This window comes from Lonchura striata, chromosome 5 (assembly GCF_046129695.1).
Source record: "Lonchura striata isolate bLonStr1 chromosome 5, bLonStr1.mat, whole genome shotgun sequence".
NCBI lineage: Eukaryota > Metazoa > Chordata > Aves > Passeriformes > Estrildidae > Lonchura > Lonchura striata.
The window spans coordinates 15197486-15222823 of record NC_134607.1 but is presented as its reverse complement, the minus strand read 5'-3'; the positions used below and the strand labels follow the sequence as shown (position 1 = coordinate 15222823).

Genomic DNA, 25338 nt, shown 5'->3' with positions numbered 1-25338 from the left:
ATCCCTGCATGCCTTATGTAGTAGGACAACTAGGACTATAATCAAATAAATGAAATAAAATAACCAGGACCTGTAATAAAAAGCCTCAAGAAGTTATTGCATGAACACTGAAGACAGACCTAAGGGTCCTCTGCACTGGGGCCCAGCATGAGGCAGTGCCAAATTAGATGCTAAACATGAATGCATTAAAACACAGAGACACCTTGTGTGACTTCTGTCAGCAGGGTTTTCTTTATTTTTTTTTACCTGAGACATTTAGGGTTTTATTTCCCTAGCTATTTAAGACAACCCAGAGCAGCAGATAACTGAAGTAATGATTCCTGATGACCTTTCCTTGTCAATGTTCTATGCAAATCTTAAAACATCACCATAACACAGCATTTTTTAAAACTGGAATTTTTAAAATTTATTGTTATTACCACAACACACAGACCATGTCATAAACCAGGTTTCCAATATATTGACCATCTATACTATGTAGAATAACAAATAATCTCTGCCTGAAAGGACTAATATCATTAAATAAATTTATGGAAAACTGGGGCATGAAGAAGCCACAAATTCTATCTACAGTCAATGACACTCTGACAGAAATGATGTGAGAATTCCTAGATGAAATCTGCTATCGCTCAGACTCAAATGCAAAATTCTCTCTATTTTTCAGTGAAGCAGGACTGAACACATATGTTCCTGCTTCATAGCCCTTTGCTCAGACAACTCAAACCTGGCATTTCATAAATTTTCTTATTTCTAGTCCTTGTTTTTTGCACCAAATACATCTTTCCCATGCCTTGTGTTTATAAACTGATACTTTTATAATGTAAGTAGGATACAACTATGTGTAATTCTATTCATCTCTGTCCAAGTGTTCCTTACTTAAAGTAAAAAATTTTTCACAAGGATATATCCAATATTTACACTGCAATGGTTTTCCCAACGTGTCCTTCTGTGTAATGCTATTTCACTGCTTCTTGTCTTTTATCCTGCATTTCTATTGGTTCATTTAATAAGACTGGCTTTTCAGATTTCAGTTTCTTCTTTAAAGTGAGGAGAACTAGTGTGCTTGGGATGTAGGAAACTCCACGTAAGACTGCTGGCAGGCCAAGATAGAGCCACCTGAAATAAATAACGAGTTCCATTAAATACATGCATTTGTGAAAAAAGGGCAAAACTATTCAGCAAACATTGTTTTTTGAAGGTTACACAGCTACTCTAAAGCCTGTGCCCTGATGCTTTTGGGTCTCACAGAAGATGAGAATGTGAGAAAAGGGAATATGTCAGCCAGCAAAATGCCCTTTTACATCTCCTGATTTCAGGCAAATTATTTAGCCAGTCAAGTCAGGCACCTGGTACTCTTATGACTTTATCCATAGGGGAAAGAGAGAGTTCTGAAAGTGCTCAGACCACCTGGTTAAAATTTCTAAGTATCCTAAGGATACCCTTCCAAACCAACCTCAACACAGTATTACCAGGAATTAGTATAAGGCCACAAGTTCAAATAGATTTTTCTTTTAAAATTGCACATCAATCCTTGAAGGACTACAAAAACATGACACTCAGTATTCTGGGCCAATTTCCAACTTGAGTAACTGTATCTTCTCCATAAAAGTCTTCTTTTTTAAAATAAAATACTGTTTCAACCATTTCCTGTTCAAAGATATTGCAGTCACCCATTGAACCTTTTTCCCACATAAGCTAACTGCTTTTCAGTATTTTTATCATAATTCAGTGTTTTCAGAGCTTGTCCTCATGAAAGGTTATTAGTGAATATTATGGCACCAGAACATTTCTGTTCAAAGGTTTTTACAATGTCTGTGTCAAAGGTTGCACTTTGCAAACAAAGTCAATGCCAAATAAAATTGTCATATCTCTATCACAGGAGCAATTTGTGTGCTAGGGAGACACAAAGTGCATAAAATTATGCCTCTATGCATGCAATAATAGAGTAAGAAGGATAAATTAAAATAAAGCAGACAACATACCTGTATATGACAATATCATACATCCTACATGCTCCTTCGCCACCACAAGTCATAGAACCCCACTTCAAGCAAGTGGTATCTATCAAAGCTCCAAAATAAATGGGAGATGGAATTCCAGCTAAAAAGAACATTAGCAACATTTCTTTGAGCAGCAATTTTCTTTTGGTTATCAGATACACCACAGAGTCTATGCTGTTTGTCACCTGCTCCATCTGTACTGTCCTCTTGCAGCACGAACCTCGTTCTTTGTGTAGCTTGTGCTCCCTCTCCTTCCTTACCCACCTACCTCAGCCAAAGATTTTCCTCCCTGCTGCCTGTTAAAGAATGCCCACATGCAGCAGCATGGACTGTGTCTCCTATTCAGAACTCATATTTTTCTCTCATCAATGAGAGGCAATGCTGCCTCCAATAAACATAAACAATAAGCAAGAGTGAAGGAATGTCAAATGGCTTTCCAATAAGCAGCAGGTGTAGTCCTGTGTCCTGGTTTCTGCTGGAATACAGTGAATTTTCTTCCTAGCAGCTAGTACAGTGCTGTGGCTTGGATTTAATATCAGAATAATGTCCATAACACACCAATGTTTTGGTTGCTGCTAAGGAGTGCTGACATCAAGGAGTTTTCTGTGTTTGTGAGTAGCTGCACAGAGACCAGGGGGGAGCATGGCCAGGACAGCTGGCCCAAACTGGCCAAAGGGAAATTCCATAACCTGCAGTGTCATCCTTCGTACACAGAGTGGAGAGAAGTGGCAGGGAGGGACAGACTGCTGCTGGGGAGTGGGATGGGTATTGGTCAACAGGCCACAAACAATTTTATTCTGCATCACTTTTCTTTCTTTTGTTTTATTCATCTCTCTATCTTTCCTACTATGATTATATTTTACTTTATTTCATTACTAAACTATTATTTTCTTAACCTGTGTGTTCTACCTAACTCTCCTCCCTATTCCATGTAGGAGGAGAATAAGTGGATGCATAGTACTTAGACCCTGACTGGGGTTAAACCAAGATACCAGCCTATTACCCAGTATTTAAAAACTGCAAGCAGTTCTACTTTGCCATGCTCTGAGAGCTGTAAAAAAAAAAAAAAAAAAAAAAAATCCTAATGCTTTCTGATCAAAGGCATTCCATAGGAGCAATGACTCCAGTGCCATGCCCATAGCCCTGATGTGATCCTTCTCTAGCTCTAGGTCAACCCTAACTCTTCTTCTGAAGTGTGTAAGATATTTTCTTACCAAATACTCTTGAGGCCAGCCCATGGATACCCACTCCAAATGACTTCTCTTCAGGCTTTAGAGACCTGCATGATAATTGCATTGTACATTTATTTGTAGAGGTGACATTAATAAGAGATGTTTAACCCTTTTTCTTAAATCAAGTTCTTCATCACATTAGGCCTGAACCATTTTAATAATGAGCTCATTATGCTTATTAGGTGGTGTTTGCTGAAAAGTTCCTTATCTAGGACTGCCAAATGACAAAAGGAAAAGCTACTGTCAAGGTATGGTACTGAGGCCAACACAAAGTGCAGGGAAGTTGTGCCTTAATCAACATCATGTTCCTGTGATTGATAAACACACAGGTATCACACACCCCTGAATATCCCAGTGCCTGACACAGGGGTCCTGCATTCATTCAGGATAAAGCTGACAGCCAGAAGCAACGTCAGGTTACAAAGGTGACATGACACTAAACCTTAACAGCATAGAAATGACATCAGTTTTTTCTGCTTTTTCTCCTTTATGCAAACTAAACACCTTTTAATTCCCTGGAGAATTAAAACCTGATAAACAGTCTGGTAGATTTCATAGGACAAGGAAATTTTACTGTACCTTATTAAGACCATGTATCCAGGCATGGCTGCTAAGGAAAAAATGAAGCTGCAGACTAATGTCAATATTAAAAAATAATGGAGCATCTTGTCACAGCTTTCATGTCCATCACACTGGCCCAGAGTTGCAGAGATGTTTGGAGAAGAAAACCCTGAGGCTGCAACACAGGTGCAGTTCTCAAATACCTATCAAAAGAGTATTTTAATAACACAGATTGTCCAAACTCAAACTCTGAGTGGTAAACCCACACTGTTGGCACCCATCTTGCTGTCTCCTGCTCTTGAGTCTGTTGTTCATGAGCAGCACTGCACTGTGGCCTCTCTCCCAGTCTGCCAGGCACAGGTCCAGCTATCCCCTGTATTTGGGGATAAAATTTCTATAATACCTGGTTACTTGTTTAAATCTACAGGGTAAAAGACATTATTAAGTCCATGCTATAGACTTTCATCTTGTCTGAAATGTTCTTGGGCACTCAAGTTTCCAATTGGCAACACCTTCAGAATAATTTCTCACTCCATGTGAGCATTTAATATTCCTTTAGTTCTTAATAGAGGAGAATTCTTCTTCATTCTACTTTTTAATTTAAACTGATTTTCATATGCAGTTTGAAACTTCTGGTGCTACTCAATTAATTTGTTCAAATCTTTCATCTTATATATTCAATTAAATGTACATGCATGGATATTCTCCACCCTATATTGGTATAAATATTTGCCACCTGCTATGTTTCATAGTTACAGTACAATAAAATGTATGCTTTACCAAACTTCTTCCAGCTCCTCTTGAGGATTTACACCCAGCCAGACAAGGTGACACGTAAGTGATTCCATTGTTCCCACAAACAGGATCCCATATTTTAAGTGGGCAGTCACAATCCATGTTGCAGCCAGCCAGCAGAGTATTTTCTGCATATGAAACTTGCTCTATTCTGAAACACATTTAGAAGATGAATAAATATTTCAGTAATGAGATACCCACAGTAATCCTCTGCAATGCTTAAGATTCTATTCTGGCTCAAGTGTTCTATCAGGACCCAATCCTACATGCTCCTGCCCTTTCAGTCTTTCTATAGGACACTAAATTGTATTATATTACATTAATGCTATAAATTAATAGCTTTTTTCTCATCTATGAAAATTATGAGAATTTTTTTTTCTCATCTATGGCATGCATGCTCTTGATTGTCCATAAGTGTTGCATCTACATCTCCATGTACATTTTACAGACACACATTTTACAGCACAACCTGCTCTAGTGGAAGATGTCCCTGCCCATGGCAGGGAGGTTGGAAATAGAGGCTCTTTAAGAACCCTTCCAACCCAAACAATTCTAGGATTCCCAATGATCAATGGCAGGCTTCAAATCAAGAAACTGCAGATAAAATATCCTCTGATAATTTGAGAGTAATCAAATTAGAGTAAACCAGTGTAAGATCAAGAAGGGGATTTTTTCCTCTCTTATTCTGAAATTGCACTCACATATACCTGATTTGACCAACAATTTTTATTTTCACCTGCAGTTACATTGCTTCACCAATTGTATTAGTAAAAGAATTAATATGGACATGCAATTGCATGAGTCTTGACATGGATATCTTTTTTAATAAACTTTTGTTGTTTGAAACAGGCATAACAGACCTACTGTTTAATGCAGGCAAAAAGCCTTGAAAATTTAGAATAGGGAACTGAAATGGAACTCTTGGCTGATTCTTGACAAGAAAAATCATCCTGGTGTCTTAAGACTGAAGTCCTGCTGAGTCCCAAAGAACATACCCTTGATAGGAAACTGTTAGACCAGCAACTGGTGAGGTATCACAGACAGTCCAATAGGCAGCAAAGTAGAGAAGGTATTCCAGTAAAGATACCCAAAATGCTATGTTCGCAGCCTGATAGAGATTAATCTTGAATTTCTTCATGAATAAGCCGCCAGAAAAATACCCAACGCATAGAACTGGCAAGTTGTAAACACCTATTTAAACAAGTGAAACTTCCATGTTAAAACAGAGGAGACCATCAAAGCTACTCTACTACAGGGCAGCTAGAGAAGGAGCCACTAGAGCATCTGTAAGGGAAGGTTGTGTTTGGCAACAACTCAAAGAGGGCCTGGGACTGAATAATTTAAGTCCAATCAGAAATGGGTCTCTGCTAATTTCCTTTCACACCCAAAACCTCTGCCAAAGTCAACAGCAGGTGAGAACTGCTTGGGGAGTGAGCTACAGGGTAGGACTAAAATGATTAATTGGAAAATGGCAATCTAGAGTTGCACTCTTGGTACAACTAAAAAAAAAAAAAAAAAAAAAAAAAAAAAAAAAAAAAGACAAAAAATTATATGGTTTCAATCCAGCCTCTCCAGCTGACTGAGAAACTCAACAGAAAGATCTGTGCACATCTTAATTAAGTGCACATCTTAATTAAGGTACATCTTAATGCATTCTAAGCATGACAGAAAGGAGGAACAGGCTTTCAGTTTTGAGATGAGATTATTGAATGTGCTCTCACACTTCTTTGATGATTGATGCTTAAAAGAAGAAAATTCTGACTGAAAGACACGTTGGAAGTGGTTTTACACAAGCATGAAATAGCTGAGTTTCATATCAGCTGAATTTTCTGAGCCAATTCAAAAGATGGGAATTAGATAATAAAATTGTGCACAAAAAATTAGATCTTTAGCAGAAAATGCATTGACATTTAGAAATGCTTTTTAATGTGACATTCCCTCACCTGTGAAAGCATTTAACCTTAGGATGCATATGTAAATAGACATGATCATATGTATATATATATATGTAAAAAATAGAGCTAATTTGAATAGAGACATCACTAATTGATAGAATTAAGCAAAATGCAAACATACCAATTAAAAAGATGGCATCTGATGCAGATTTTCCAAACTGCTGTTCCAAATATTTGGGCATGAAGGATATCATGCCATCAAAGGCACTGAACTGCAACACAGTTATGCATATAAATAACATATACACAGGGTTGTGGAACAGAGCCTTGAGGAAGGGGATGAAATCTGCAATGAAATAATGCCATGAGTTAGTGTGATGCTTTACGAAAAGAATGACCAATTGCTCAGCATGTCCGTGGGGGAAAGAGAGGAACAGAAATGGTCCTGAACTGGATCAGGCTAAATCTGAGACCTGAGCGCTGATTTTGGGGTTTGCTGCTGGGGCAGAGGAGGCCTGAAAAGAGCTGTGAGCACAGTTATTCCCACCATCCTCTCAAAATCTGTATCAGCCAGTTTTCAGCCATGTTAGCACCTGAGAAACTGATTTACACAGGTCTTTTCTCTGAGTAATGCCCACTAAGTCAGGATTTGAACCATAAGAAAAGCCCCACAATGTCCCTTTGCCTAGTGTTCTCTGTTAATCAATGTGCTGAGCTATTGTCAAGAAACTCTGCAGATAAACATAAGCATCTATGAAACAATGAAAGTGGGCACCAATTAGGAGGGGTGTATACATTCCAGAGCTAAGCAAGTACCTTATTAGAAGAAGATCTGTATGCAAATCTTTCAAAAATCAGTCAAGTATTAGAAACACTATAAATAGACTGCATTATTTACAGATGCAGTGACATTTTTAATCAAAGCTTCTTAAGGAAATGATATTGTTATTAAATTAATTTTATTTTAGGTTATTTTTAACTAGAAAAACATCAAGTTTCAACTTGAAATCCCTGATGGTTAAAAAGTTGTCTGAATATGTCCTGGTCAATAGGCTGCAAGTGGTTGAACAGGGGTTGGACCAGGTGACCTCCAGAAGTCCCTTGCAACCACAACTATCCTGTGGAATGAAAAGATTCTCTATGCAGGATATTCAGGAACAGTGAACATCCCCACCAGCACAGGGAGGGAATGGCCATGAAAACACAAGCTCTGAAGGGACTCTAGAGCACTAAGGACCCACATCTGATCTGGGAGAACAGTTTTTTATTAATGGATTCATTTAAGGCTAGGTGACAGCTCTGTTTATCAAAATGCAGCTGCAATATCAGCCAAGACTTATTGCAGAACCCAGCAGGAAACAGCACAGAGTGGAGCTGCCACTTGGCACTTGCTTGCTGAAAATGTCAGAGGGCCCTGAGCAGGACAAGCTACTCTGAAGATCATAGCCTTTGACATAGTTTATTCACTTACATTTCCAATGAGGAAATGTAGGAAGGATTTTTCCTTCAAAAAAGGAAGGAAAAAAATACCCTTCTACAAATCCATACAATTGAAAACAATGGATGTGAAAGCTGCCAGTGATAACATGAATAAATGTGACTCAAATACATCTTAGTTGAGCATAATTTAATGTTTATGAGACACTTAAGCACCTGTCAATTCCCTTTTAGAGCTAGCTGGACTCAAGAAATGCACAAGATTTATGCTGGGTTTTTGCTTTTCTGCACAGTTAATGTGGGGTACAAGCAACCAGTAGCTGCACCTCACCCACAGCTGGCTGAGTTGTAATATTCCTAACCAGAACTTCAGCCCTCTCATGTGAAGAAAAGTTCTACATTCACCTGAATTGCAGGAGGGGAAAAGGAAGGATCCAGATCCTAGATCTATGAAATCAGCTTTCTTCCTCTGCAAGGAGCCATTCTAAATTCCTGCACAAGTCTCTTGAACTACAGAGACATCAAAGCACAGCAGGCACTGCACATCTTGGACTCATCTTTAATTACACAATACACAGAGTTCACACCTTAGGACTAAAGTTAGAAGAAAATAAAATGCAATACAACTTGCCTTTAGCAATTTCATACATGGTCTGTTTGGTTTCATTTTTATCATTTTCTTGCAATGGTGTTGCACTTTTTTCACTTGTCTCTTCAGGTTCATTGGATTCACCTTCCTTCACAAGTGACTTGGGCAAAAACCAAAATGGTAGTGCCACAAGGAGATTCAGCAGTGCACAAATCAAAATGCCCAGCCACCATGCTCCAACCCAGCGGGCATCAGTAGCTGTTATGGTTATCTCATCTAGGATAAAACACAAACCAGACCTCTTGGATCACTTCAGAAACATCTTTGTTGTCATTTTGTGCTTTCCCAGTCATCTCTGACATAAAAGCATTTTCATGATTCTTAAAATGAGGCTCATGAAGGAGAATATTCTCCAGCCTTCTTTTCTAATGCTGCTGATTTTCTTGCAAATTTCAGTGGCTTGTATTTAATTAATTCTAGTCCTTTCCTCTGTTAAGGCAGATGATAAAATTTTTCATCAAATAATTTGATTTGTGTAAGCAGATTGATTTGTGTATATATGAATCGAATATCATACACAAATCTTCCATTTTAAAGGAAACACCAACAAACTCAAGTGGGATTAACTCAATATTAGCAAGGAAACATCTTTTAGCTCTGAAACATACACCATCTACAGACTTAAAAATAAGGTTTGATATGTTCACCCCTTACCTGCAACAACTGATCCAATGTCAACAAACAGCTCTGCACAGAATGAAGCCAACAATAAACCAAGGAAGGGGCCAATTACAGTTGCTGTATGTAGACATGCTAGAGTAGGAAAAAGAGAAAACATTCTAAATTAGAACCCAGTCATAATGATCCTCTTGGAAGTGTTACTACATATTGTTAGAACAGCTCTACTGGGAAAGCATTTGCCCCCAAAAATGGCCTAATTCCAACAAGTTTCTCTCTGGTTAAATTACAAGTTCTACAAAATTATTATTTTGATAAGGCAGTAATTACTGTTTGCTGACTTCCTTTATTGGACTGAAGGGCATCATAATAATCCTTACTTTTGCCTTTTTTTGTTTGTTTGTTTGTGTGTGTGTGTGTGTTTGGAGAAGGGAAATTATCACAACAGGGTGGATTTACCCAGGTAGAAAGGTGAATTCTCTGCTTTGGAAAAATCCTCCAAATAGGAAATGCCTAAAGGCATGATGGGAGTTTCACCCATTCCTCGCACTATGTTTCCAACCATCACAAATATCCACAGCAGGGACCCAGGCTCTTTTTCACACTCTGTGGATAAAACAAAAAATCAGAATGAATGTTTTAGTCACAACTATTAATGAAAATCTAGAGACAAAGGATTGACCCATAGCTTAAGCTTTGGTGGGTAGGCCTGTCCTACAAGAAAAAAAAAAAATTAGTAACTGGTCACAATACAGTTTTACTTCCTTTCTCTGCTTGAACTGGGACTTCTTCATCCCATGGTCTGCTTCAGATTCCACTACTCTCTCCCACTTTGTCATGCTGAAATTTCTCAGTGCAAATTCATTAACCAATAAAAACCAGCTTTGTTAGCAGCAGCTGCTGCCTTTCTGGGTGACAGACTGCAGATGAAACCCAGATCTCCTGTTTCAATGTCAGGTTGCTGTCAGTAAATGCAGGTGAAGCAACCAACATGCAGATGTGGTCACATTCAGTCCAGTTTTCACACAGGAAATGGACTCATATATATGAATATCATAGTCTTCCTTGTCCATAAACCAATAAAGAAACAGTCATCTTATTTTCATAGGCATGAGGATCTATGGGATCTGTGTGCATATTGAATGGTTGTAAATAATTTAGATGAAAATGATTTAATAAAGAAACAGTCATCTTACCCAAGTATATTCACAGGCATGAGGATCTATGTGCATATTGAGTGGTTGTACATAATTTAGATAAAAATTATTTACCTTTCTATACCTTTAGTTTACATTTATAAAATGGGAAAAACTTCAGAAAGTGTCTGAAACCTTCAAATGAAAGGTTAATGCCAGGTGCTGTTAGATGTGCAGATTTCACTTCTTTTTGTGAAGATGCAAAAATTAACAACTGTGTAGCCTTGGAAAGCTTGGAAGCTGCATCCATCACTAAATGGAGACCCAGAAAACCCCAGCACAAGGCTGTGGTTCAATGCCACCAAACTCAGCTATTGATTACAGCAGTGGGATTCAGCTTTAGCACACCTTGATGGAACTCCATCACTAAGTTTAACAATGAGCTCTGGGGTTCAGGTCACCTCACTTTTACCATCCAGCAAAGCTTCCAGCAGTCAGAGGCCCACCCAGGAGGTAATCTGATCCATCCTAAGGTACAGAGCATGAATGTCTGTCCTGGGGTGGCTTCATGATGCTGTCCCCCATTGTCAGGTCTCTTGCCCCTTACAGCAAGCTCTGCAGGAGCTCTGTGGTCTCCTCTGCCCAGCTATCAAGGGAGCCTAAGGGGATGGTTCAGACTGAACGCTTCCCTTTGAGGTAACTAAAGGCCCAGGACATTAATCCCACCCTCAGCACAAGAATTTTGTGTGTGCTCGTGCAATGGTTTCCTTGGAGCCCTTTGACTTCCCAGTAGTTCCTTTACATGCACATTGCTAGTGCACATACATGTTTCAGTCCCACAGATAAGTTTTAGCCTAGTTCAAACTATTTTCTCTAAAAGGAAGTGAGATCTGTGTTTTAGTTCTAGCTCTATTTCTCATTCTTTTATTTCCCACATGGTACAACGAAAAACATCCTTATGCCTTTTACCCATTGCTGAAATATGCTTTCCATCTCCTCATGGTATAGGAGAATTTCAAATTAAAAAGAGGAATAATTGTGAGAACAACCTGGTGTTATACTGTCCCAAAGTGGACTGCAAGAGATGTTAATTGAAATGCCAGGATAATGTGAAAACTACATGAAAGAAATATTTTAGCTCTGGAGTCACAGACCAAATAAACACAAAGTCCAGGAAACTTCCTGAGCTGTAGTTTGTAGGTGTTCATAAAGTACTGGCCAAAAGCAGAACCCTGAACTGTTTGCTGATAAAAATAAAAATCTATTTATTTAGACACTATAGACACAGAAAAAAAAAAACATTAACAGACATAGGAAAAGTCAACCTGTTGATGGTTCCTCTGTAGGCAAAGAGGACAAGTTTGGATTAACAAGGCACAGAGGCATCACTGAAACATTTTCCCGTTGTGAAATGCTGCTTTCAATATGATACCTGTTGGAAACAAAGAACATTTGTCTGTGCTGGAGTAATGGAGCTACCTATAAAAGTGTGCAGCTGTAGGAAGAAGGGAATCCATGTCAAAAGCTAACAGAGGGCACTGCCAAGGCTGTCAGAGCCATTCCACACTGCACACAAGACTGAAGGACCAAAAAACACCTTGCTGATTAAAGCCTGCACAAGCGTACATTGTTATTTCTTTTAAGCCAAGCAAAAAATAATTTAAAAGCAGTTGAAGGATCATTATGGTCAGTACAAAATGGTCAGTACTAAATTTGATTTTAGGTATTCTTTTAGTCAGAACAGACATCTCTGCACTTTGGACATAAGAAATTAATTTGGCAGTGAAAATAGCCTGAGAAACATCTATTTCTTGTCCTCTGGGAGGTCTCTTTCTCTGAATAAATTCCTAGAAGTGTGAAGAAGACAGAGTCCCAGTTTTCACTCTGCATTGTTAAGGTTAAAAAAGATTTACATAACACTGTCATTTTGTTGTGACAGTTTGTGATGATTGATAATACCCAATTTAGATAATTTAATTCTTGCTGACATGGTGACCAGGTTCCAGACCAGGAGATCTTTTAAAATCACAATTTCTATTGCCTATCCAAGCAGATGAGAGTTAAAAGTGACAGTATCACAACCCTGTTACTTGGGAGAGCTCATGCAAGGGGGAGCAAAAGGATGAAGGCAAAGGCAGGTGCCCAGCAGAGGGGTGACTCTCTTCAGGAGATGGTGACTGACTTTTGAAGCCATCTCAGGAGCAAACCCAAAGCAACTGCAGTGATCATACTGCAGAGTCCATGCTCTGCAATGCCTCCCCCCATAGGCAACACCTTCAGCAGAAGGATGTATGGATTAATGTGCGAGGAAGGATCACAGAAGCTGCTGTGAGTTAAGCAAAACACTCACCTCCCAAACAGAAAATGAGGAAGTGATATCAAAAGGCATCCAAAAGACAGGACAGTGCAGCCCAAAGCAATTATCCTGGGTCTGTGAAGCTTTGCTCCAAAGTAACTCACAAATGCTATCAGCAGCAAGTTACCTGCAAAGAGAACCTCTGTCACCATCTACAAACCAAGGCATCCCATAATCGTTACAAATTTGAGCATGTCTTGTGAGCTCAGCTTCTATTTCTTTTTTTGTCTTGTAAAAAGTGCCACTAAATAGGGAACTGCCTACATGGTGCAGTAATTCCCTGCTATGTATGATCTGTTTTTGAAAGAGTTACATCACATGAAGAGAACATGAGAATAAAAGGCAGGATGGAAAAGAGATCACAGTGAGAGAGATTTTTGAGTGCACCTTTGTAGAGGAGAAATTTCCCACTACTCCACATAGAGATCAGGCCCAAGGACTGCAGAATCATGTAGGAATATTATTAGGAATATTCCCCTAGGATAGTCTATTTGGTAATGTGTAGGGAAATAAAACAGGGTTTTTGTAGTGAAAATAATAAACACAAGAGGACAATCATACAAAAAAAATATTAATTGCAGTAATTGTTTAAGAATATAAAAGTTTTATAAAAAAACCCCAAGTTTTTGTACTTGGTACAATTTTTAAAAAAAAGTGCTACAAATTTTCATTTTCCTCTCCTCCACTTCCACTAAGAAGCAGTTGATTTTCTCCATTTATTGCTATGCAACTAAGAAAAGAATCAAACTTCATGTTATGAATCAGGCCCTATAAAAATAGCAATTTAATCTTTTTACACCTACTAATTTTATGATCTTTTTGTCAGAAGAACAAAATCATGTCTCTGAGTGACGAGCGTCATGCTCTGAAAGAAAATAATGCCTTTTTTATGTATAATTTCTAAACTGGCTGTGTTGAATCACTGGCTTGAATGACACTTGAAGATGTACATTTAAATTTATCACTGGACAATAAAACTTACTGACAGGCAAGGTAAGGGGCACTAAAAGTAGAGCTGGAAACTCCCTTTGAAAGGACAGTTGTACAGGTGCAAAGCCTTAAAATATTATTGAGTTTAGGTAAGGATTCACAATCCACTCCAACCAAGTTTAATTAAATGCAAAATGCTAAATATGACCTTCAATTCAAACAAAGTTTACATAGTTGGTTTTTTTGTTTTCTTCAGAAAGATTCAATACACATCTCATAAACAAGCTTTATTTTGTTAGCTGCTCTGTCATATCTTATGATAGTGCAGAAATTAGCTGAACCATTTGCCCAAATTGCCCATTTAAGTGGTCCTATTAATTTATAAGACATGAAATGGTTACATATCAGCTCAAAAGAATGAGAGTTTGCCACCATTGTCACACAGAGATACTGAGAGCAGATGAGAGTCACTAATACACGCTCAGACCACACATTACGTTTTCAAAGAATCCAAAATATTAAAATGAAAGATTACCAATTTCAAAGCTTCCATTGATGATGCCCACTAGAGAAGCTGGGATATTAAATTGTTTCTCTATCTGTGTGTACATGCTGTTCATGTAGGCACCAGACATGGTTTTCCCAAGGAATGCAAGTGACAGTGCCAGCAGAAATACCTACGAAGGGAACAGAAGGATTCATAAACAAGTCAAAATTACATATTTATGAATATCCCTTGGTTATTTCCTCCAGTGAAGTTGTGCTTCCAGTTAAAAAAGTGAGCAGTTCTGTTCCACTGGTGTGTGTAAATCCCATCATCTATTATTTTCTAGAGTTATGGCTTCACTAAACAAATAAACAATAAAAAAATAAACTCATTTTGTTCTTAATTTTCTCTAATTGACCAAGACTGTCTTCAGAAACCCCAAGTCCCATTTACCCAGCCAAGGCAGCAGTGCCTGCTGCAAGGTTGCCATCTGCAGGACCTTCCCCACCCTCTGTTCACCCAAATGACAAATTGCTTGCAGAATTAAGATCCTTTCCTTTGGCCAAATTACTCAATCCAGGATCTGCTCTCCCACCTCAGCAGAGGTCATGAAGCCAGAACAAGTAATTTAACCAAAAGGAGTAAATAACATATTATCTTTACAAGACAATTAGTAGCAACTGACAGTTAAAAAGTTAAAATTAACGAGTGCAGTAGTATATTCAAATCCTTTTAACTTCAGGCTTCTTTCTAAACCACATTTAGGAAATGAAATCAATATAATTCTTAAATACATCTGCTGCAAAAACTAGAAAGCAAAAGAAATTTATCTGGGTTTTTAATTACTATTTTTAAAAAGTTATTTTACATGATTATCTAGAATTTCTTGACAACTTGAATTACTATTTGATATCAACAGCCAATTTTTACTGCCACATCCCAGTCAGTAAAGCTTGTTTCATAGCTTTAAGAGGGAAGGGTAAATATGTTAGACTGGGAGGGATTATACAAAGTCAGCAGTGGAGCTTCAAAGCATCAATGAATCAATACCTCCATCACAGAGTGGAAAGTTCAGGGACAGCAAAAACCAGTACAGTTATTTGCAAACTTGTCTAAGGTCATTAAGGGTAAAAAAGAACAGCTTATGCATTCATTTAATCTAGGCAGTAAATTCTACCAAAATACTGTAAATGCAAGTAATCACAGTTATGTGTTCCTACAAAATCACTAAAATATTGCTGTACCTTCAGCTTGGAAATGCAGCAGAATTTGTCCTCTGCACGTGGCTTCTCAGGCTCCCTGATGTTGCCTTTTTTAATTGACATTGCTGTCTCTTTCTGAGTCTGTCAGCCATCCAATTACAGTGTTGAAAAATGATGAGAGAAAAGAACAATAGTTTTTGTCCCATGTTTGCAAAAATATATTCCTTCTAAGACATTTTAGCATTTTCCTTAAACATTTGCAAACTGGATTACAACAAATCCTAGAAGTTGATGGATTTTGTTCTAAATGAAGTAACTTGGTTAGAGAAGAGAGATTAATCTCTTGGCATTAAAATTAGAGGAAAACAAAATAAAACCAAAACCACCAGGCAAATTCAAGCTCTAAACGGACACAAAACAGACTCTGTTCTCCTTCCCCTCCCAAGATATTAAAAAATATTCCTCTTTATTCATCTACCTACTTTTTCTTATCTCTATCTCAACTTGATGATTAGAGTGTCTCACAGTGCCTACTTTCTTAGCATTTTACATGTATTCCAAAAATATTCTCAAAGAAAGAGCAGTATATTCCAGGGACTTGGATATACTGACCTGTAAAACCCCTGACACATCTGAGGGTTTGAACAGTTAATCAAAAAGGTTTTTGTTCTATTCATTCTAAGGGCTCCATTAAATAAAAGACTCCATTAAATAAAGTTATGTAATACAGCTCCCTGAGGCCTGATGGAGCAAGCTGAAGAAAACCAGGGCAAGCCAGAGCCCTACCTGAGAGGCAGGATGGATGCAGGCTAATTTCCTCGTTTTTTTTTGTCTGGGGTACACTTTCCAAGTGATCCTGCAGCACCTGCTCTGCTCTGTGCTTTCCACCACATGGGTCCAGCTTGACCAGCCCACCAATAGCACTCAGCTGCATTTCAAATTCTTCACCTCAGCACCCTCCTGGCCAATCTCTCCAAACATTAATTTCTACAACAATGTTAATCCTCTCAGTTGTGTTTCCTAGTTAACTTGATTCCTAGCAAATCCACAGGCATTAACTCTTTCTGTAGCTACCTTTTCACTTGCAGTTTTTAGAAGCATAATTCATTGTTCCAGCATTCCTGGAAATACTTAGCAATTAACTGTAGGTGGTCAGCACTTAGACAATTAGCTATGAGAGATACAGAAATTTTATTTCTGCTTTGCTCACAGATACTTCTACAAACTGTGTTCAATCACAGGACTGAACTGTGCTAGTACAGCCTTTTTTTTAAAATTTGAAATAAAATTTATATCCCAGGGTATCATTTATGCCTTAACTAAATACTGCTTTTCTCTGAAGCCTATCAGCAATACCAAAACATAACAGCAGTGCCCTTTATCTGTCCTCTTCTAGGAGCTGGCAAAGGGATTATTTCCCTTTCTGTACCAGTCTCTGCATTTCACTGTTACACACAGGGAACTTCTTCTGGCTAATTGCAGGTTTTCTCTCCTGGTGCTACAAGATGCCACACAGCAACCTGTTTCCATTTGGCCTGGGGAATCAGACACATCACACTGCTCCTCATGCAATTACAGCAGTCAAAACAGCATTGTTTGCCTTTAATTATTCACACCTTTCCTCAGAGCACAAATTATGATCCAGAAAAAAAAAAAAAAAGGCATTTCAATAATTTTTTTTTACTGGGAAGATTATTAAGATTATTAATTGAATAACAAAGTAGACAGAATCATTATTTCCAGCTCTGTTTCTGAAATTGCTTTCCCTAGTTTTATAATATTTTGTGGTCATACTTCATCAAACATTCCTGACGCCAAGACAGACTAACAGCCTAAATTATCAGAAAGACACAGGTGCATAACTCACTCAGCTCAGGTGCATTCACACCACACTTTAAGTCCAGGTTAGAATTTAAATTACCATTTCTGTGCCTCAAGATGAACCAAGAGTGCTCACGTTCCCTTCTTCCATCTACCTGCTCTCCATTATACACTCCTCTTGTGTACCTTGTTTGCATTCTTGGGCTCTTCAGACTCATCTGTAAACCTCTTTAGCTTAATTAACAGTCCAAAATATAGCTCTATTAAAATATAGTAATATTAAAATATGGATGCAAAAGTTTGCCCTTGGGTTCTTACTGACCTACCAGCTGTCATGTGAACACCTACACCTGAATCCCACTCATAAGAATGCAATGTTCACTGAAATTTCAGGGAAAGGGCAATAAAATTCCTCCCTCCACTTCTGCATTGGACTGGTGACATATTTATGGCAGGCTGGGAAGTTGGCAATGGCACCACCACTGCCTCTTCCAGTCATCTCCAGTGTCTGCGTAAATCTCCAGTGACGGCCAGAAGGACAGACCAGTGATCAGAAGAACCCACTCTGCACATGCACAGAGATTTCTCACAGTGGGGGCAGCTCAGAGCAGCTGAGGGACACACAGCACCCAGGGGTAACCTGGGCTAAACAAGGCTGGCTTAAAACCAAAGCTGATCCTTCCAGTGTGGACCAAAACAGGCTTGTTGGGTGCAGCTGACAACAGCAGGTAGACTAGTACTGAGATCACTTTGGACCCACTTGTCCTACACAAACCCATCACATGAAATCACCTTTCACTGATGCCTCAGGTTTGAGCTTTTGCATTTTTCAGACTCTGTGCTGCTTTAGTGTGTGGATCTGGGCTTCATATTAGGGGATGGCGAGCTCTCTTCACAGAGCAGGGAGACAAAACAATTCCTTCTCCAGCTGGGGACCAAGGACAAATAATCCAAATCTCAGGCCCAGGAGCACAAACAATGTGGGCTGGAGAGAGAAAAACAAGCAGGATGGGACTGCCTGGGCTAAAGCTGGAATTGGACAATGAACTCCAATGTGCAAATGAAGCAGAACTGATCACAGTGAGAGCCTCCGTGAGCGTTTGTGCATTTTGGGACCATTTTGGGACCATTTTGGTTCATCTTGGGTGCAGCCCTGGCTGGGCTCTTGTGCTGCCCAAGGTGGATCCATGGAGGAGATCCTTTTAATAAATCCCTGCTTTATTCTTTAACTCCATCCAGCCTCTGATCTAGGCCAACATTCACAAGGCATCATCAGTCTAGCTAACTAATAAAAAGGAAAAAAGCACCCAAATATCTGCATTTAAAGTTGATTATGTAATGTTTTGCAAGTTGCCATGCCTAACTCCCAAGAGGACATGCTACTTTCAAAGTACAATTCATCTTCCATTTAGCTCAGCTTAGTCATACAGATAAACTGAAACTATTTTGTTTACAGGGTTAAAAATCACAAAACATAATGATTCAAAAAGCAATTATGGTGGCAGAATTTTTAACTAATTTATTTTTCTGGTTGCAAAAAGCTTTTTGAAATATTGTTTTACTAGGTACAGTTCAAACTGTTACTGAAATGCAATAACACTAACGTTAGACTGAGACAAGGGAAAATATTCTCATGGCAAAACAATTAGGTACTTACAGTTTTGAAAAGGTTTCTGGAAGAAATCACTGATATGGGACACTTGAACTTTGACTTTAAATTTACATTGTTGAAAATTAACCAAGTATGGGGCAACTTGTGTTTTTGCCAAATTGTTTCAGCTGTGCATTTTAAGTGCTCAGATGTGACAGATATGGACTGAGTTCTCAAAAGGAAAATTAAGCCCATCTCTTTTTTTTCTTCCCTACCAAAAAAACCAAACCAAAACAAAACAAAAAAAAAACCAAACAAAAAAAAAAAAAAAAAAAGAAAAAAAGAAAAAAAAAGCAAGGGCTGCATCTGTGTCAGATCTCTGAGCGTGACGTGCTGACACTCCTGTCTACTGAAGACATCCAGGGAGCACCCTCAAGCAAGAAAGGAACTTTAGGAGTGCACCTAAGTGTGTAAATTTATAGGCTGGGTGGACTTTAGGAAAGAGTGACACAGTGTCAGATGGGAAGAGGGGAATGGATTAGGTAATTGATTACTGGATGTTGAAAAATCAGAGAGTAATTTGTCCAAGCACAAATATTTCTGGTTAACACAACAGGAAGAGATAATTTGACTTCAATTAACTCCATTGGAATTCTCATCTAAGAACGAATAGATACAACTTCAAGCTGAGACAGGTTTCATTTGTAACCTTAAATCTCTTGTTGAAGCTTGTGTTTGTCCCCTTCCCAGAAAGAACTATTAATGCCCACCAAAATCCTACTTGCCATGTCCCAGGGTGGGACTGGGATTCACAAAATCCTGAATTTCTTCTCAGTCCTCACACATGGGAAAAACTCAAGCAAAAAGCTCTTTACATGTTTCTGGTATGTGAAAAGCCTCATACTTCCTCAGAAAATACACATTTTGTTAGAGCTAGGGCATTGCTTTCTGTTTTCTCTTCCTAATTGTCTCCAAATCACACCTATGTCTGCCTGTACTGGGATTTGGCTTATGCATCTTAACAAGAAATAGAAAGTATGTTTCCCCCTAGATCCTCTAACAAAAACCTGAGGTAATTTTTTTATTCCCCTCTAAGGTGTTTCAACAGCTTTCTTGCATTTTATATTTTCTCCACTTACCCAATACCACTTTTAGGAAATTTAAAAATCCTCTGACAAGATAGTAAGAAAAGAACCTGTGGTCTGAGCTGTGAGGATACTGCCCACTGATATAAGTGAAATGGGGAAATAAAAGCCATTGTCCTGGAGTTTAATAAATTATTATATAAATAACCATTAAACAAACTTTACTGACATTAAAAAAAATCATATTAACATCACATGCAAGCCTGTGTAGTTCTACAGTCTCTGTAACATTATTTTGTTCAACAATAATTTCAGCTCAGGGCAAGAAATGTTGCAGATTCAGATCCGACAAAATAATTACAAAAAATTAAGATCAAAATTTCCAGTCAAATAAACACCCCCTTGTAGTAGGCACTTAAAAATTTCCTTTAAATACTTATCTCCATGGCAGAAAAACTAACCCAGGGGTTATTTTAAGGGGCATTTTAAGTGATTTACAATTGGCAACAGGTACATGTACCTTGGAGAGGTAATCCTCTCCAAGAAGAGAGGAGTAGATATATGAAGTTAACATATGTTCATAAATGCACAGTCTTGTATTCAGCCAATCTATGTAAAATTCAATACACAGGGAATTCAGCATTGTTCTTGATTGTGATTAATTCATTGGTAAAAAAGCATTACAGAGAGTCTATGATGTTCATACAGAATTCCCTCCTTCTCCATGGGATCTCTGCTAAAGGCCATGTTCTCACTATGTTCACTATTTCCTGCATTATCAACCTTCTGTTGGAGAAACTGAGAGACCACAAGTATTTTATCCTGTCTGGAGAGATTTTGTTTGAGGGACAGCTCTAATCATTCCAACGCTTCATTGCAAGGAATATACCTTGAGAACATCAAGTATTTGTCCAGAATCAGGAATAACCTTTTCTTAGCAAGGAGTTGTGTTGAAGATCCTCATCCAGAGTCTCACAACAGGCATTAGAGTCAGTTATTTCCATAGAGTAATTTATCCCACTTTAAGATAGCTGTCTAAAATAAGTGGAAGAACCTCTCTGGGGGTGCTTCTCTCTTCCCTTTGATTTGGAAGTCTCAGGAGCTTAGCTTGGTCTGGATAACTAATTTTTAGACAGATAAAGATCAGGTCAGCTGCCACCTGTCTTGGTTATCTCTCTTTATGTCATTCTAGATCTACTCATCTTGGCCAAGGAACAAAAATCCTGTCAGCCACCACCTCCCAGCCTAAGGTCAGGAGCCACTTACACTTTGCTGTGCAAACTCACAGGAAATTCAAATGGATAAACAGTGTTTTTATGGAAATCAGTAAGAGTTCTCAGTGAAAAAATGCAGACTACAATTATTGGTTCTAGTCTAAATGTTATGTGTGATGATTTAATAATGATTTACCTACCAAAAAAAGACACTTCTGCCCTCACTCTAAACACAACACCTTATTTTGAAATAATTTGAAATAATAACCACTAAGGACAAAGTAACTCTTTCCCAGCACTGCAGCTGTAAGCAACCACTTCTAATCCATGAAAAGCTGGGAATGTGAACTCTATGTGTACAGAATCACAGCACCCATGGGTTGCACATCCCATAGCACATGGCATGGCAAACCAGATGAGGATGATATGACACAGAGTAGGTTCACCATCATTTCCCCCATCAGTTCAGATACAGGGCAATGTTTAAAACCATTTTATTGCTCAGGAGTTCCTGCTGAGATCTGCTTTTCTGGCAGTGCAGAGCTGTGATAGCTGAAGAGCCACGCACCTCCTAGTCAAATGGAGGTTAACAGGGAGATTTTCTTACAAGGAAAACACAGAATTTGCTTCTTGGGGTTGTGTCCTGACCTGGGTACACACACTCCAAAAGCTTCACTGCAAAGTTCAGCCTTTGAACAGACCAGCAGAACTGAGAATAGGAACCTCATAACAGAGACTCTTCCACAACATTTTCACTCCTTTCACCTGCTCGTAGGGGTCCCAGCATCTGCATAAATGAAAAAAAAACTCCTGCTCAAGATATTTTGGGAGCCTACTTTCTCAAAAGAAATAGAAGAAGGATGTAAAATAAATAAATAATTTAACTGATTCTCCATTAATCAAAGTGGATTTATACAGGCAGTGTTTATTCCAAACTATCCAAGGAGAGACACAAGCTCTCATTGTAGTGACTAGTTAAGAGACTCAGAGGTGAGACCTTGATCTACTCAAACCAGGTAGAAAATCATCCATCTGCATTTAGGAAAAAAAGTAGGGTGATGTTTACCCCTGTATATGCAGAAACACAGACAGGTACAAAACTTTCTGCCCAGCTTGAGCCTGAATTCAGATTTACTTTGACAATCCAGTAAGATTTCCTTCCCTTTCACCTCAATGGAACTCATGTCAACTACAGGCTAAGTAAAAATTCAGATCTGTCTTCAACTCTGCCGTTGACTCCACTCATCCCTTTCAACTCATGATCGCCTCAATTTTTTCCCATGTAACACAAAAAAATAAAAATTAAAATTAAAATTAAAACAATAAACAATGGGGTTTTTTTTCCCTAAAAACCATTCAGACCCATTCCTTGGAGATAATACTGCATAGGTTCAAAACATCATTCCTGTCTGGTTTCACGACTAGTTATTTATTTAAACCAGTGATACTGTCAAAACAGTTTCTCCCTTAAGAAAGCAGTTTAGCACATTGATTTGCACTTGTATAGATTTGGGAGCTTTGCTTTTGTTTTGCCAAAGCATATTCACACCTTCTAGCCTTGCAGCAAAATTTATGAGGACATAAATTTCTTTATTCTTCCTAAAATTCACTGCAAGTCTGGAAGACACTCTGTTGTGCAAACCTCTGGTTTTAAGTGTTAGGAAACAAATGTTTCAATTGTCAAAACAGCTTTTCGGAATGTTGAAAATCTAATGATATACTTTTGGGCAGTACTTCCAGGGATTTGTTGGGTGATCAGGTCGTCAGCTTTCCACCAATGAGGCAAGTCATCTCAGGAACATATTCTGAGAAAAGCTTAAGGAACAAACTGCAAGGTTGACTGGCAGTTCAAAGCTTCAAAGTCTCTCTGGAGACTTTGCCTCTGAAAAAATGACATTGCCTGTGATTCATCGATCAGTGGTTTATGTAACCTGATAGTATTTCACTTTCATTATCCATGGATCCGCGAGGATTTTGGGGTGGGATAACATGCATTGTGCGCAGAGATACCATCGGGCTAGATGGTTAAAGGAGATACTCCTGGCCTTTTCAGTACTCAGCTCACTCCTAAAAGGTGTGAAACATCCGAGGGGAAGATCCAGGATCTTTTGGGAGTCAGGCACATAGTTAGGCATGCACCTGTGAGCACAGCTTTTCTACATGGGAAGTTTTCACAGCATCCCCTGAATAGATACTCTTTCTCAGAAAGGTTAAAGTTGCATGAAATATACATCCTCTTTTGGCAGCGAATATTAAAGAGCTGGCTTCAAATAACAGTGTAGCTTTAAGAGTTTCTGATAAAAAACACATCACCTCTACGGTGGCAATTTCTACAGTTCTTTCAAGAGTGGCTTTTTTAACTTCTACAAATTGTTATGAGTATTATAAAAGGCAGCAGGATGATATATGACTTAAGGCAGTGGGCTGTAGTGATCCACAAGACCATGAAGATTATGCCTGGTTATGACAACATCCTAAAAAATAATTCAAGAATGTGTTAACCTCTCATTTACGTGAAGTATGAAATATACTGTTGACATGAAATTATGACATTGTCAACATTGCCCATTTTTAAACACAATACTACTAAGCATGATCATGATTCCAATAAGCATGTGGGGATGTGAAAACTAGCTAAAATGAAAAGAGCTATTTGCAGCCCATGGGAGCTCTGTGAAAATGAAGAAAATCAAGCCTATAGTCACTAGAATCATGGTCACTAGCCAGAGTGGAAATGTGTAGGAATCCTGCAAATCAAGAAAAATAATAAAAAACACTATCTATGCAGACAATAACATATGTAACAGAAAATACTCTGATATCAAAAGCAGAATTCAAGATACCCACTCTAAATGTACAGTAGGTATCCAACACCTATGGATTTTAAAGACACTTCAGAGTCTGTGCCTCTCTCTGCTCTGCACTAGGCTCTTTTCTCAATCAAATGCTTTCATAAGGGGACTTTTCAACTTATTCCCATAAAAATGTTATCATTCATTGGCACAATGAGTTAATATGAAATTATTTCAATATGTTAATGACTGAAATGTTCCAGAGCCTCATTTCCACCCCAACCCCCCCACCCCTGCCAATAATGCCATGCTCTCAATTTTCCACTGTTTGCTTCAATAACAATTTATCACAAAAAACCACCACTATGGACTATGGCACTGGTAGCTCCTAAATTATTTGTGAGAGCTCACATTTAAGTACTGACTTTTTCACACCATTCCTGAATTCTGTTATCAAGGATGAGCTCAGCAAAAAGTGGATTTGCTGCTAAATGGAAGGAAACAGCAATATTTGGTGTAAGAAATGCTCCCAAAACAGACCAAAAACCCCCTAAATGTTTTCAGATGCCTATGTTGAACTTCTAATGAATTTTTAATGACTTCTTACAGTAGAAAGACAGTTTCATGTACCTATTCATGTTCCTTGTGTTTATCAAAGTCTTTTCTCATCTCCAAGTAGAATGAAAAGGTCAGGTCTTGCACTCACATACACAATGATTCAGGGATGCTGTAAATTCAGCCCAACTGCACTTCTTCTTGAAGAAGGGCTATCTTATTTTGCAGCTATGTGTGATGTCATGCCATAATTAAGTTAATTAACATTTCATGGTATTGTCAACGTAAATTCTCCTACGTAAGCTCATAGACTGCATCTACCCTTAGTGAAAAATTATTACGAACATGACTGATGCTCAGTTCAGCACAAGTCTCCTTTTTAAACAGCAGGGAAAATGCCACTATTAATAGCAAGAGCTGTCAAGACAGCATCATCTAAAAGACTCAGGGTGTTTCAAGACAAAGCCAGATTGTCATTCTCTTGCAGCAGTTTGCAGAAAAGAAAAAAAATCTGATTTTTTAAAAGTGGGATAGTTTAAAACAAAACTTCATTAAAACTTTTGCATTGCATCAGGTATGGAGGGCTGACATGCATCTGTGTGGAATTATTTTGGAAACCAGCAGTTTCTCTAAGAGGTAACTGATTTAATTTGCTTTGCATTTCCCAATGATTCACCTGCAGTGGAATAAGTCTGGGGAGCACAGAGGGTGGTTCCTGGTCTCACTGCACCTTCTGCAGATGTCTGTGCTCTTTATCAAAGATGCTGGGGTGGGGAAGAAGGGGTGGAGAGTTCTCACAGTTACTAAATTAGAAACAGCATTTCCACACATGCCTAATTCCTCTCTTTGTTCCCCTAACAGGAGCATTTAGGGAGACTTCATTCAGTAGCTATGGGGTGGCCAAATTGAGGCCTTCCAGGACCTGAAGGGAGCCCACAAGAAAGATGGAGAGGGACTGTTTACAAAAGTATGGAATGACAGG

The 25338-nt window shown here is 38.5% G+C and overlaps 1 protein-coding gene across 4 annotated transcripts in view; it reads right to left on the bottom strand.

Annotated features, from left to right (window-relative positions):
- Nucleotides 1-212: 212 nt before the first annotated feature.
- LOC110482605 (solute carrier organic anion transporter family member 1A2) overlaps nucleotides 213-25338 on the bottom strand; it is a 44111-nt gene continuing 18985 nt past the window's right edge. For 3 of the 4 annotated variants that reach the window (XM_021551963.2, XM_077783337.1, XM_021551964.2), the window contains 14 exons: nucleotides 15341-15439; nucleotides 14145-14286; nucleotides 12674-12806; nucleotides 11649-11755; nucleotides 9647-9793; nucleotides 9224-9322; nucleotides 8552-8785; nucleotides 6665-6829; nucleotides 5584-5779; nucleotides 4574-4739; nucleotides 3812-3996; nucleotides 3215-3279; nucleotides 1983-2100; nucleotides 213-1116 (listed from right to left, as the gene is read on the bottom strand). In XM_021551963.2, coding sequence (XP_021407638.1) covers nucleotides 957-1116; nucleotides 1983-2100; nucleotides 3215-3279; nucleotides 3812-3996; nucleotides 4574-4739; nucleotides 5584-5779; nucleotides 6665-6829; nucleotides 8552-8785; nucleotides 9224-9322; nucleotides 9647-9793; nucleotides 11649-11755; nucleotides 12674-12806; nucleotides 14145-14286; nucleotides 15341-15439 — 2016 coding nt within the window. In that variant the 3' untranslated portion in view covers nucleotides 213-956. Of the gene's footprint in view, nucleotides 1117-1982; nucleotides 2101-3214; nucleotides 3280-3811; nucleotides 3997-4573; nucleotides 4740-5583; nucleotides 5780-6664; nucleotides 6830-8551; nucleotides 8786-9223; nucleotides 9323-9646; nucleotides 9794-11648; nucleotides 11756-12673; nucleotides 12807-14144; nucleotides 14287-15340; nucleotides 15440-18776; nucleotides 18786-25338 lie in introns of those variants that run through there. The other variant, XM_021551968.3, reaches the window with a different exon arrangement.